This window comes from Sceloporus undulatus, chromosome 1 (genome assembly GCF_019175285.1).
Source record: "Sceloporus undulatus isolate JIND9_A2432 ecotype Alabama chromosome 1, SceUnd_v1.1, whole genome shotgun sequence".
In the NCBI taxonomy this organism is placed as follows: Eukaryota; Metazoa; Chordata; class Lepidosauria; order Squamata; family Phrynosomatidae; genus Sceloporus; species Sceloporus undulatus.
In genome coordinates this window covers 21,615,239-21,630,110 of record NC_056522.1, presented here as the reverse complement: position 1 = coordinate 21,630,110, position 14,872 = coordinate 21,615,239, and the positions used below count along the sequence as shown (strand labels likewise).

The 14,872-nt window shown below is 37.9% G+C and overlaps 1 protein-coding gene across 1 annotated transcript in view; it reads left to right on the top strand.

The window, feature by feature from the left end:
• DHX57 (DExH-box helicase 57) overlaps positions 1–14,872 on the top strand; it is a 56,349-nt gene that overhangs the window by 28,778 nt on the left and 12,699 nt on the right. Inside the window, 7 exon segments of the mRNA XM_042447086.1 lie at positions 531–585; positions 2,158–2,357; positions 3,822–3,938; positions 4,871–4,967; positions 6,405–6,578; positions 12,300–12,500; positions 12,670–12,946. Of these exon segments, the coding sequence (XP_042303020.1) occupies positions 531–585; positions 2,158–2,357; positions 3,822–3,938; positions 4,871–4,967; positions 6,405–6,578; positions 12,300–12,500; positions 12,670–12,946 (1,121 nt within the window).

Below are 14,872 nucleotides of genomic sequence, written 5' to 3'. Positions count from 1 at the left end.
CCTGATCGCTCCCTCTCAGGCCAAGATGACAGTTGAAAGAGGGAGGAGCCTCTTCCTTCAGGCAGTCCCTGATGTTGCTGGGTCTGCCTGATCGCTCCCTCTCAGGCCAAGATGACAGTTGAAAGAGGGAGGAGCCTCTTCCTTTAGGCAGTCCCTGATGTTGCTGGGTCTGCCTGATCGCTCCCTCTTATTATAAATTATAAATTAATTTCATGTTTAGACTTGGGTCTAATTTCCAAGATATCTCATTATGTATATGCAAATATTTCAAAATCTGAAAAAAATTCAAAATCCTGAACACTTCTGGTCCCAAGGGTTTTGGATAAGGGAGACTCAACCTGTATGACTATCGCTGTCTCCACACAACCCTTTCTGTAATATTGTCAAAACACGTTGCTCTAATTTTAGCTAATGAAATTAGCGTATGTGTAGCAATATAGAACTCTGGTGTAGTGAAATAAAGATTCTGTTCCTTTGTTCTGTTTCATGTTATTTCTCACTTCCCTTATTGTTGTCTGCATCTCTATTAGGTAGGACATTTCCAGTTGATCAGTATTTTCTAGAAGATGCAATTGCAATGACTCGGTAAGACATTTCTGATGTAACAGTGGATTTTTGTAGGTCTCTTATATAAGACCAAACTATTCAATTGTGTGTTAATATTTAAAATCTTACTTATTTGGGTTTCCTCTTTGTTTGAAGCTTTAATTCCTCAAATATTGTAGTCTCAACTAATAGTTCCATTGGAAATATGCGTTCAGTATTACTATAATATTCAAACCATTGCTTAAAATCATGATACCCAGGTTTGCAGTCAGAGCATATGTATGAACTTACACATATTCTGAATATACATGTCTCTAAGAAATTTTTTGACCTTAAGTCTAGCACTTCTTAAAACAATTGGGATACAAGAACCCCCCCAACCACAGTTGCTTCAGGATGAGAACATATTAATTCAAATGTACAAACTCACGAGGCTAAGAGGCTATGATCTCAATTGGAAATTCAAGAGGAGAAGGGGAAGAAGATTAAATGTGTAGAAGAAGTTGCAGCATAAACTTTTGTAGACTTGGTCTATTTACTCAGATGAAAGGTTGAGCTAATCATCCTTGCCCTAAAGATGTCATTGATAGTACTATTTTGTATTCATAATCCATTGTCTTGCCACCTATAGAACGCCCATCTACAATTCCTTGTCTGGGGGGTTTAATGCCCAAATATTTAGACATCCTTGGTGGTGAAAATCAATGGAGTCAGTCTTTCAGTATGGGTGCTGGTTCCAGGATTTAGCTAGAAAATTCTTTCAGCTAAATCCCCTTGGTCTGGGGCAAGACAGTCAAGGCAGCTCCATATAGTACATATACACCTATCTTGGCATGAGTGTTGCATGAATATAAGCAGCTTGCAAGACTCCATAGCCAATAGTGCAAAGTAACTAAAATTCAGTGGATCTTTATGTACCTCCTAGTTTCTGTAATTTATATCTTCAAGAGTCACTGGTGTAGAGGGAAATGTGGTGCGTGCATGCTTTGTTAAGAATGTTTATTTATTCTTGGACTTGAGTGTTAAAGAGCATGGAAATAGAATGAGAAGAGAGAATTGAGTTGGTGTACAGGTAGGTCATGTAGGCAGGTAGAAAAATGTGGCAGACAGCCAAGGAGCTGGGCCAAGGCACTGAAAATCCTCACATGGCCCTTTGCAAGCTCTGTCTACTCCCAAACAATTACGGTTTATTTTGAAGAACAATTTTCTCTTAGCAATAAGGAGCAAAAGTGCCTCTACAGATACACACATCCCAGGAATTTCCTTTCAAGACCGAAACTGAGTTCATAGTCCTGTCATACACCTGTTCCTAGTTTCCTTTCCTCTCAAAATTTATTTTATTTCAACAGCCTAATTTACAGACAGGGAAAGCCTTGTGTGAGTCAGAAACATTTCTCTTGTTTTCATTTCACACAGAGATTACTGATAGATTCTGGTCCCCTTTCAATCATTTGACTATAAGGAGCTTCACTTAACAGTGCTTTGTAGCCATGAAGTGTGTCAGAAGTTAAACAAAATAGTTTTTCAGGTTCAGAGGTCTCCTTGCGCAGCTAGGTGTTTAAAATGTAAGATTCTTTTGACTTTCTGCCTCATTTCCCTTCTTGCATTCAGGTATGTCTTGGAACATGGCAGTCCATACATGCGTAATGCGAAGCAAGCTCCTGGCAAGCAAGCAAGACACTTGAGGACAGCTGCAGAAGAAGTAGAGGAGGATCTGAGGCGTGCTGGTTTGGCACAGAGTACAGTGACTGTTAAAGATTCTGTCCCTGATCAACAGCTAACAGTCCAGCAGTTGATGGCCCGCTACAAAGGTGAGGTCTGTGTGTGTATTCTGTGCTTGTATTGTAGCTGTTTATTTTTAAGAGTTCTTTTTAGGTAAAAAAGATATATGCATTATATGTTCAAATCCTATAATGTTTCTGTAGAGTTGTATAAAAGGCATAGCCTGGAGGCCTGTATGAGGCTTCTTGGTCTTTTCTAAGAGAGAAAATACAGTGCACCCGCATCATATGCGGGCACGCACGCTTTTTGCAGCTTTCAGCATACACTGAAAGCCGCGCTAGGAGACAGGACGGCGCGTCCCGTAAGGGATAAAGGAATGCGTACACAAGCCCCATTCATTTAAATGGGGCTTGAGCATAGGCGGAATTCTCCGCATAAAGGAAGGGCAGACTACTTTTTAAAATTTGTTGTTAGCTGCTTTGAATTCCTATATCCAGAGAAAGGCAGAAGGAGAAACAGGAGGAAGATGATTAAAAAAAGTTAAAGGTTTCCCCTTTGACATGATTGTCAAGTCATGTCTGACTGTAGGGGATTGTACTCATCCATCTACTTGCATTTTTACATGCTTTCGAAATGCTAGGTTGGCAGAAGCTGGGACTACCGATGGAAGCTCACTCGGTCATGTGGCGCTTGAGTCTTGAACTGCCAATCTGCTGACTTTGTGATCATCAGAGTCAGTATCTTAACTGTTGAGCCACTGTGCCCCTTTAGGAGGATGATAAAAGCAGCAAAAGAATTATAGCAATGTCACAATTTTGGTGTAGTGGTTTGAGTATTGCACTATGACTCTGCAGACCAGGGTTTGAATCCCCACTCAGCCATGGAACCCACTGGGTGACTTTGGGCAAATCACTTTCTCTCCGCCTCAGGAGGAAAAAGACAACCCCCCTCTGAGCAAATTTGCCAAGAAAAACCTGTTGCTTTAGGGTTTACATATGTAAAAAATGACATGAACGCACACAGCATAGCAGAGTCAGACCATTTAGTTAAATATGAATGAAGGTGGGGTTTGGCTTTCTGGCATCTCCCCAACACCTCACAGTTGCCCATCCCTTCTCTACTGGTTAATGTTCCCTGCTTCTCACCTTCTGACCTACTAGTTAAGATAAATCACCCGAAGGATAATTGGAGATAGCAAATCATTCTTGGGCAAGTATAATTTCAATTAATTTATCTTGCCTTGTCCCAAGGCAACTTCCAGCTCTTTTCGGGCCTTATTGTCTTTGACAAGAGAACTTTTAGAATTTTGAACTAGTAGAGCTGAACAGTTTTTCATTTGAAGATGAGTGTGATCTGTAGTCATACTTTTTTCTTACATTGTGTTACTAATATAGGAATAGTTAAAATAGCTGAGGTGCCAGAATCTGTTATTCCATGCCAGAGAAAATGAAGCAATGGTTGACCTTTTCCTCTTGACAAAGTTTTTATATATTTGGATGTGATGGTAGTTTTGTGTCTTCTATTAAACTGTTTCTGCTCACTTTCTCTTTCAGGGATTAGGACATCAGTATTAAAAACAATGGCAACCATGGATTTAGACAAAGTTAATCTTGAACTAATTGAGGCCTTGTTAGAGTGGATTGTCAGTGGCAAGCATTCATATCCACCAGGTAATAAAATGTGGGAGTGCAATCTTTGTCTGTAAGCAGTTTTAACAAATTAATTTGGCTGAGGTGATTGTGATGATGATTAAGTTCTACTTTGCTGTTATTATGAGGGAAACTAGTTTTTTTGACATGATTACTTTGAAACAATCAGCAGGCCTTTTTTTTTACAAGCTGTAAACTTATGATCAGGGTACAAAAGAATAAAAATTTGTAGCACAATCAAAAGTTGGGATTTAAAACTTGAATAGTTCTTTGTTCCATCATGAACTGATTAAATTGTTCCTCACATTCAATTGCACTGATAAACTTTGGGTTGAGCAAACTAGGAAATAATGCATTAAGCCCTGTGTGCAAGGACATTAGAGTGAAGAAAAGGGACGTATTTCTACTATTGGGGTGAAGCAAAAATGAAGAAGAATTCTTCAGTTCAAGAAGTCTTTTATGAAATCAGTAGAATTACATCACAAAAAGATTATTTTATCACCTGAGTTGGGAGCACAATTTCTTTTCTATAATACAAATGAGATTCTTACAAAGTATTGATTGTGGATTTATGTTTGGGAGCATATGTAGAGATTGCACAAAATTGAAAAGGCTTAAATGTCCTGTTACTTTCTTGATTGTTACATAGAGTCTGGAACATCATACTGATGTGGAAATTATCTCATTAGTTATGCAAACAAAATTGCCAGTCTTCTTGCTCCCCCTTTCTCCCATGTTGATTTTTGAAAAGAGACTCTATTATAATGGTCATATAGCTGGAGATGATGATAATGATGATGATTTGGATAGTCAGAAGCCATCAATTCATTATTCCTCATTGTACTGGATCTGAGATGCATTGTGTGTTGCATATTTATTTATGCAAAATCTTTTTAGAATCAATAAAGTCTTTTCTGTTAATTCAATCGTCTTTTTTACATACTTCTATCTAGGTGCAGTACTGATATTTTTGCCAGGTCTGGCAGAAATTAAAACACTATATAAGCAATTGCAGTCTAATTCACTGTTTAATAACCGTCACAGCAAACGGTAAGTGAAGAATATGCTTCCCTTAACCCATTTTAAAAAATAAAATTAGTTTAGGAAATGTTATTGAGGAGAAAGATAACATCCTAGCAACCTTGTCTAGTGGGGTTTATATTATGTGTTTAAAAGTATAACATAATAGATAATACCTATAGCTGGTATAGCTGGTTTATAAACTGTGTTTATTACTTAGTTGTGTATAAATTACTGCTACTAAAGAAAATAAATTTGTTCTATTCAGAGATAAAACTAAACCATGTTTAGTCTTACACAGATTATACTTGTACACTCTTTCCTCTGCTCACAATATGTTGTTTTCCCTTTTGTTTACAATTTAGCAACATGCTATAGTTGGAATTATATCAAAACTGAGGAACTGTGATTTATTTGCAAACTGGGACATCATAATCTAGTTCAAAATACATTACATGCCTAGATTCCAAAAGTCATAGTTTGCCCAGGTCAGATGGAATGACACACTATGACTTGCTTGAAAAGCAAGAGAGAGAGAGGGAATATCAGACCACTATAGGTAGACCAGAAGTTTGTGAGAACGAGGCTGATTTATATAGTGACAAACCATGGTTTGGTATTATTTCTGTGGTCTAATTGATCTACTAATTTTTTTTTATTGATACAAAGTGTTTAAAATGTTCTTCTACTTTCCCTGAATCTGTTGGAACAGTTCAGTTTATTTAATTTGATTATTTATTTAAAAGATTTTAAAACCAATTTTACAAACACATTTGAGGCCAGTTTGGTGGATCCAGAGAGAGCACAGGACAAAGAGAAAGCCAGTGAGGGAACAGCTGGGGTATTGCTCAGAATAAACAGTTAGTGCGGTGTAATGGTTTGAGTGTTAAGATTACAACTCTGGAGACCAGGGTTCGATTCCCAACTCAGCCATGAAACCCACTGGGTGAAGTTGAGCAAGTCATATGCTCTCAGCCTAAGGGGGAGGCAATGGCAAACCACCTCTGAAGAAATCTTTCCAAGAAAATCCTATTATAGGTTCGCCTTAAGATCTCCATAAATCAGAAGGCACATAACATACACACACACACTTGCCGCCCTGCATTTATGCTGAAAATAGTTGCTTCACTCTTCCTGAAAGTAGTCCTGGCCCCCATTGGGAAAGTTTTCTGCTTCTGAACTTGAAGAATGCTGCGGTTTCCTCCACAAGCAGGGTTGGAAATGCTGCTTCCAGTGTATTCCATAAATGATTATAATGTGAGAAAAATGCTACAGGTGGATCCTGTCTTGGGCTTGTTGTGATATCTTACGTGGCCTTTTTTAGCATGAAATAACAGATGTACTGCAAAATGGAACTAGAATTCCACTTTAACAGCTCTGGTTTTACTCTGTGAAAGAACTGACAGAGATGAAAAAAGTCTCACAACTCATCTCCTCAACCTGCTCTCTGTTCTTTTTTTCTCCTAGCTGTGTTGTTTATCCACTCCATTCTTCACTGTCCAGTGAGGAACAGCAGGCCGTGTTCCTTAAGCCTCCCACAGGAGTCACCAAGATTATCATATCTACAAATATAGCAGAAACGTCCATTACCATTGATGATATAGTCTATGTGATTGATTCAGGAAAGATGAAAGAGAAAAGGTGCGTGGATAAAGAAGTGGGAAGACTAATAAAAAAAGTAGTGTAGTATATAATATTTCTTAAAAGAAAAAGGCTATGTATATGGCGATGTTCATATATTACTGCAAAAGGGGGCTCAGGAGCTGCAGGAAGCCAGTATTTTCCCCATCCCTGCTATACTGCTGCATGCTTCCTATTTTTCAGCAAGTCCATAGAAGTCTATGTAGCTTCATTGCCCTTTTGTCACCCTCACCCACTTTCAAATTTCCTTGTAATCCAAATTTTATTTCCCTTCCTATCTACATATACTCTTTCTTTCCTATGTAGGACCTAATAATTTCACTTACCTTTCTTGCTTCAGCATATGATTTTCCTTAGCAAATTATAAAAGGAGGGTTTATAATCTGGATGTTGACCCTGCTTCTTAGACCATGGGTGGGGGAAGTTCAGCCCATGGGCTACATGAAATTCCCTGAAGTCCCCCTGGAGACCCCGAAATCTTCCAGCTCCCCCTCCCCCAAAAAAATTTTTAAAATAATTTTTATTAAACAAATAACAAGCATACAAATAAAACAAACATCTCACAACCACAGGGAAAAAAGGAAAAAAAAACCTATAACAGATTAAAAATCAATACATTGTATAAATTTCTTATTATCCCTTCTACTTTCATTTCTATCTTCTCTCTTCTATCTTCTCCACAAACTTCCTTTGGTTCGCATCTTCCACCCTCTCTTTTTGGCCTAATATTAAAACAAACTCTTATTCATTGTTCTATATACACACCATAGGACATAGACTACCACTCTAATAAGAAAGATCCCAAAAAATCCCCTGGTTCTGAAACCACCATCAATTTTCCCCTTTTTCACTTTATTCTAGAGATCTCTGAAAAAAAAATCCATCCTAATGACTACCCCCTATTATGTAAATATCTCTCCCAGGGATCCCATTCCCTACTAAACTCCTCCAAACTCCCTTTCCCTATCAAAGTTGTTAACTTATCCATCTCAGAATATTCCATCACCTTTAAATGCCAGTCTTCAATTGAAGGCAGCTCTTCCATCTTCCACTTCTTGGCAATCACTGCTCTTGCGGCCACGATCATATAAAATAATATCTTTTCTTTATATACTTCCTCCTTACTCAAATCGGTAATATTTAGGAGATACATTAAGGGATTTGGTTTTTTCTCTAATTGTCACAATTTTTTAAATCTCTTTATGGACCTCTCTCCAGAACCTAAATATTTTAGGGCAACTCCACCAACAGTGAAAATACGTTCCCACCTCCTTTTTACACTTCCAACATGTATTATTTTGATTGAACATTTTAGATAATTTAAAAGGAGTCAAGTACCACCTATACATTGATTTATATAGATTTTCTTTAATTTCCTTCATTGTCGTTATATACTTCTCTGGTGTTATAGTTATTATTTATATATATGGCCACTCCCTTTTTTTTACCTTAGACGCGGATACAAATTCTTGCCCTAATTTCGCACATCTTAAGTATTTTTTATCTTTCTCTTTTATTCTCGTTTCCTGAATGCATATTACGTCCGCTTTTAATTTTTGTAAATAATGATAGACTTTCTTTCTCTTCTGGGGTGTGTTTAAACCCTGTACATTCCAAGTTATTAAATTTAATTTATCCATTCTGACCCCAATGTATCCTCCAGCACAAACCGATTCGTCTGTTGTAAATATACAACTTGTTTTTATTAAGGCACTGGAAGTAAATAAAAGAAAAATTCAGATAATACAGAAAAAAGATATGACTGAAGATGATTCAGCTAAACCTATGGAAACAAAATCTCTGACGTTCTCTCTTCTTCCTCCTGATTGTTTCGTTCTTCCTTTCTCAATCTCTCTTCTTCTTCAAGGAATTCCTGTACACTCAGTTGTCCAACTCCTGCTGCTAGGCTATCTTGGGTTTCTTGTCTTACTTCATCATTTTGTCTTTGTCGATTGTTACTCTCTTTTTCTCTATCTTCTTCCTTCCGTTGCTCGTCCACTCTTCTCAAAAAACTTCTTGCCTGATCAGGAGAATTGATTTTAACTCTTTTCTTTCGCCACCAAAATGTTAGCCCTTCTGGGAGATCCCACCGATAAGGAACACCTTCTCTTCTTAAAACTGCTGTTAACGCACTATAGTCCCTTCTTTTCCGTAAGAAGCGCCCTGGGATATCTTTCAATATCTTCAGCTCCACCCCATTAAATTGAAAAGGCGATTCGTTGTGTTTCGTTAAAAACAAGTCCCTGGTACGCTTCCTTACAAAAAATAAAGCCACATCTCTCGGGAGGCCTCTTTGCTTGGCCACCTGCGAGTTCACTCTATAGAGGTTGTCCACCTCATCCTCAAAAAAAAACTGGATCCTTTTCTAAATATTTAGCTATTTCTGTAATTAACGTTTTTTCAAGTTTCTCGTCTTTGTCTTCTGGAATTCCTCTTATTTTTACACATTTCTCTTTCAATTTCTGTTCCCAGAGAGCCCTCTCATCCAGATCTTCATCTCTTTTATTTAAAAGCTTTCCATAATCTGTTTCTAACTTCTCACTTCTAAATTCTAAAATATCAACTCTTTGCTTTACTCTTTGAATTTCGCCTGTTAAATTATCCACCGTTTGTTTAATTTCTTGCAAATCAGCCCGAATCTCTTTCAAATCTGCCCTTATCTCTTGTTTAATCTCTTTTTTAAAATTGCTCATTTCTTTAGCCAGATTAGAGGATAGACTTAACGACAAACTTTCTATCTTTTCCAAAATCAGTTGATTCATATCTGGTCCGTTTATTCTTTCTGTTGAATTTCGTCTTTGACTTGAGGCCTGAGATTGAGCCTTTTGTGTCTGATGCCTCGTATTCATTTTCTTCCTATCCCTTTTGTATTATCTTCTTTCACTATTGCTTACTTGCAAACCCTTTAAAACAATAACCCCAGTTACCGCATGGAACAATTCCTATAATTCAAATAAGCGTCACTAAATATACTATGTATTATTTCTCCCCTCTAATTTCCTTCCTTCTTTTTCTTCTACCTTTCCCTACTTTCCTTCCTAAAACCCCTCTTCTTCCTTCTCTCCTCTCTCTCATATATATATATATATATATATATATATTATTCTTTCCTCCACAGACTTCCTATCTTAGATTACTTTTAGATACCTTAACTTAATCTAAGTTCTATTCTATTCTCTAATATTTACTCTTTTTATACCAAAATTATACACACTCCATCCATTCAATTCTCTGTACAGTGGTACCCCGGGATACGAATGTGCCGCCTTACGAAATTTCCGGGTTACGAAAAAAATCCATTAAAAAAAACTGTTCCGGGTTACGAAGGTTATTTCGGGTTACGAAAAAATTTTTGGTGCTTTTCGGCGCTATTTCGCACGAAATCGCGGCTTTTCCCCATTAGCGCCTATGGCTTTTTCGCCTTACGAAGATTTTCAGGTTACGAAAGCGGCGGCGGAACAAATTAATTTCGTAACCCGGGGTACCCCTGTATAGTATTTGTATTGGTCCACCCAAAATCCACTTAGCTAATCCGTATTGTTAAGTCACAGCAATAACACTAAACAAAACCGTTTAATCCCCTATCTCTCTTTGTTAAACAATAATATTAAATCTAAGCAGACCTTTCTAACTCTAAATGACACAGTCCAATGGAAAGAGATACACAAAGGCTCAAAGAAAACACAGAAAAGGCATAGACACACCCCAAACGTTCAACCAAAACCTCCTAAATAAACCCCGGCAGTCGTCTTCAATTATAATAGAGACAACCCTTTATATCTTTATACCTTTATAACTTCATTCACCTCCTTCCTCCCCCCTCAGTCTATTTTTAGTCCGTCTCTATTCCAATGATCAAGCCCCAAGCCTTACGTTTTCCCTTTTCTCTTCTCTTTCTCTTCTCTTTATGTTACTGCAGTCCTTCCAAGTAGATCAGTTTACAGTCCTCCAAGGAGCCTATCTAGCGTCCTTTTCTATGGTTCAATCTTCCGTCCGTCTTCTTCTACTTCCGCTGTCCCCTCTTCGGATGCTCTTCCTTCCTCTCACTCACTTCGCCCTTCTATATCCTTCCTCTATGGTCCTGCGTCCTCCTTCCTCCTCCCTTCGCGATGCCTCCAGCTTTTCCTCCTCTCTCCTCCCAGGCTCCTCTCACACTGCCGCTCCGTCTTTCCCCCTCCTCTCCAGTCTCCAATCTCTCCAAGGATCTAACACAGGTGAGTTTCCAAGGTCGTTCCTTATTTTTTCTCCTTTCAGCCTTCACCAATCTCCGCTATTCTCAGCCTCTTTTCTCGCAAGTAGAGTCCCATTAACTGTTTAGTCCCCTTTGAACCCGAAATTACAGACCTTTTTCTTGTCTGCTTAACAACTTCACTCCAGCCTTACATAAAAATAATTTCCAAGTGAGTCTGGGAGCCTCCACAGCTTGCCTTCTCCCGTCAATTATAAAGACCTGAGTCTAGTCCCAAGTGCATCCCCCTTTTTCTTTTTTAAGTTATGAAGCTTTATAGTCCACTATTGTTTCAAGGGGTTACAAGGTTTCTCTTTTCCTTTCTCCCAGGGATCCACTGCAAAATTCTTTCTTTCTTTCTCCTCATCCAATGTATTCAACAGCTCAATATAATTAGTTTGTTGGGGTAATAACGTCAATCTCTGAAACTTTAGTTACAATTCGTAAAGCTTGATGACTTAATAACTTATTATCTTCTTGTTGTTATTGTTGAAAGTAATCCGAACACAGGCTATTGTTGCTTATTCCCGATCCTATGGGTTTACCTCTCAGTTGTTATTCTCGGGTGTAGTGCGTTCCCAATTATGTCCTCCGTTAAGACCACTTTTATTAAAAAGTTGGTGGGCGTCCCTGTGCCTAAAGGCTCCCTTGATTGTGCTGGCGTGGGTTGCTCTTCAGATCCCCCGTCTCCTATGGCTTCTGTCCTCCCCACGTAGTGAGGTGAACTTACTGCCGAACACTCGGCTCCAGAGACAGTATGGGGTCTTGCGCCGAGCCCCCTCAGATTCCCCTTTCCTTAAGAGGAATTCTTCTGGTAAACAGGGTCCCCTGATCCCAGAAATTCCAGCTCAATCCAGACGTCTCCACAGAGCCCATGCGGAGATCGTCTTAGCGGGATGCCATTCCCAACCGGAAGCCCAAAAAAATTTTAAGAGGCAATTTCCGTTGATTCTCAGAACCAAGAGGGAGACTACATCACAACTAGTTACATTGGAAACAGCTGTGTGTCTTGGGGCGGGCAAGGGGCTACAGAAATAGTCTCCACCCACCTCCACAGTTGTCCATCCATTTTAAGTAAATCTTCCAGTAGTACTTGTTTTTCCTCTTAATCTTTTAAAAAAACAAATGAACCAAAAGTTAATGATTGCAAAATAAAATGTACAGCTATGCTGTAAAAATTATTTTGCTTAGACAGACATTAAAGACTATTTGTTCTGGCAGGCTTTGTATATTTGATTGTTTGTCCACTTTTTTAAAAAATGCCACTTGAAAATTTGATCATGTGGTTTTGTTCCTTGGGCTTTATGTGACATTTTATTGTTTTTATTGTACAGCACCCTCAGCATTTACTAGGTTGGGGGTTTATTCATACATCTAATTGAATGAATATTTCAGTAATAAAAATGTTAAATAGTCACCCTGAAAAACTCAGAATGCTACCTCCTAAAGATCAGTCTTAATATTTAAAACACCACTGTATATATTCTTTACAGGTACGATCCTAGCAAAGGCATGGAAAGCCTGGAAGATATATTTGTGTCCAAAGCCAATGCCTTGCAAAGAAAAGGGAGAGCAGGTCGTGTAGCCTCTGGTGTTTGCTTTCATCTCTTCAGTAGCCATCATTATAATCACCACCTTTTAAAGCAGCAGTTACCTGAAATACAAAGAGTGCCTTTGGAGCAACTCTGTCTCCGGTAAATCATTTTTTCCATTAGTAGCCATTTAATCTTCATTGATATAGCTATTTAACATGCTCTTGGCATATCTTGGAAATGTTTTCTCTCTCCTACTTAATCCTAATCCCTACTTCAATTTATTGCAAATTCAGCCCAAACAATATCATTTGCACCCTCTTTCTTCCAGGATTAAGATTTTGGAAATGTTCTCCTCACATAGCCTTCATTCAGTTTTATCCCGATTGATTGAGCCACCAACGGCTGAGTCTCTGCGTGCATCAAAAGTGCGGTTGCAAGATGTTGGAGCCCTAACTTCAGATGAAAAGCTCACTCCTTTGGGGTATCACTTGGCTTCCTTGCCTGTTGATGTAAGGATTGGGAAGCTAATGCTGTTTGGCACTATATTTCGCTGTCTAGATCCTGCACTGACCATAGCAGCAAGCAGGGCCTACAGATCACCTTTTGTAAGTACAGTAATGTTGTTCTAAATTATGCCTACATGTTAATTACTACACTTTTAAAAAAGGAGACTTCCAAAATGGGTAGGAAACTGCAGTTATTTGCCCTGATATTCTTTTGCATGGATTGTCGAAAAATTCAAAAAACAATCACCCACCCCCAAAGCAGTTGGAAGTTCACTTCAGTAGTGAAATGTGTGTGTGTGTGTGTGTGTGTGTGTGTGTATGTTAAACAGTGTGGGTGTCGGCTGCAACCTGTTTGGAAGGTGAACTCCTGGAGGCTAGATATGCAGAGTAGGAATGGATGTACTCTTTCAAATTGCCTCTAGCCTTAAAAAAAATTAATTCCCAATATACATAAAAATATACACAAGATGGAAAATGGAAATTCCACCACAAATGCACCTAGAGTATATACTTAGAATATACTGTATCTTGTGGGAATTTATGTTCAAACTCAACCAATCTGGGCTTTGATTAAATAAAAACTCAATTCCTGGCTTCCTTTCAAAAGCATGAATGAATTATATTAAAAATAACAGAACCTGAATCCTTACATTGAATCAAAGATAAATGATCATTTAAAACACACTCTATTAGAAACTCTCTCATTAGAATTTGGAACAAATATAAATCAAGAATATTTCAAAATATAGAAGGATGGGTATCTCCACATGAGGCATTCTACAGGAAAGAAATGATTGCGGTTACCAAATGGTATAAATATAGGGATCTATTGGAAACAAACGGAGGGGAAACTAATCTAAAACCAAGGGAAAAATTAAATGAGGAAGGTTGGAAAATTAATTGGTTTACATACAATCAAATCCTGTCAAGATACAGAGAAGACCTTAAAGACCAGAAAATAGAACTAACCCAAGGGAATTCAGAATTAGGGAAACTACTATTGGACAATACTGCAAAATTAATCGGGAAAATCTATAAAATTCTATTGGCATATGAGATGGAACAGGAAGTAGTGAAAGAACACATGGCCAAGTGGGCTAAAGAAATAGGTCAACCAATTGGAAAAATAATTATGAACTTACTGTTTCTCAGAATTTAAGAGAGAATTTCTATAAAATGTTTTATCATTGGTATATGACACCAGCTAAAATGGCAAAAATTTACAAATACAGTAACAACCTTAGTTGGAAATGTAAAAAAGAAATTGGAACCTTTTACCATTGTTGGTGGTCATGCAAAGAAGCTAAAAGATACTGGAAAATGATTAGTAATCAAATTGAAATTATCATGGGGAAGAAAATACAAATGAGGCCTGAGACCTTCTTGTTGGGTATTTTCGAAGATGATATAAAAGGAAATGAAAGGAAAATCCTGTATTATTTAGTTACACTTGCTCGACTATGTTTTGCCCAAAAGTGGAAAAATAATAGCTGTCCGGAGATAGAAGAATGGATATTAAAGCTTTATGAAGCTATTATGATGGACAGACTAACTCAAGCACTAAGACATGACGAAAAGAAACAGACGGATGACGAATGGAGGAATGTAATTAAATTCATAGAGGCAAGATGGGGAAATGTAGCGGTAATAGTATTTAAATAGAAAAGAATGGGAACTTGGTCAATTTTAAGGTTGTATATATTGGTTGTAACTCTAGATATAGAGGGAAAAGGATCCACTTATAAAACAGAGTAAACTGGAAAGTCAAATAGTATGAAAAATGAAGAAGAAGGTAGGAGGAAGTCAATATATGTGTGTGTGTATGAAGGAGAGAGAAGAATGTTAGTAAGTACGATGGTGTAGGAGGATAGAGAGGAATAAGGAAGACTGGTTGAGAAGTATTAGGTGGGTATTTGTAAGTGAGAAGGTAAGAGTAGGTAGATGGTTGTGATGTAACGGAGTTAAGGAGGAGTAGGAGATAGGTAGAAAGTTAAGAAGGTCAAAGAAGAGGAAGATAATTAAGGA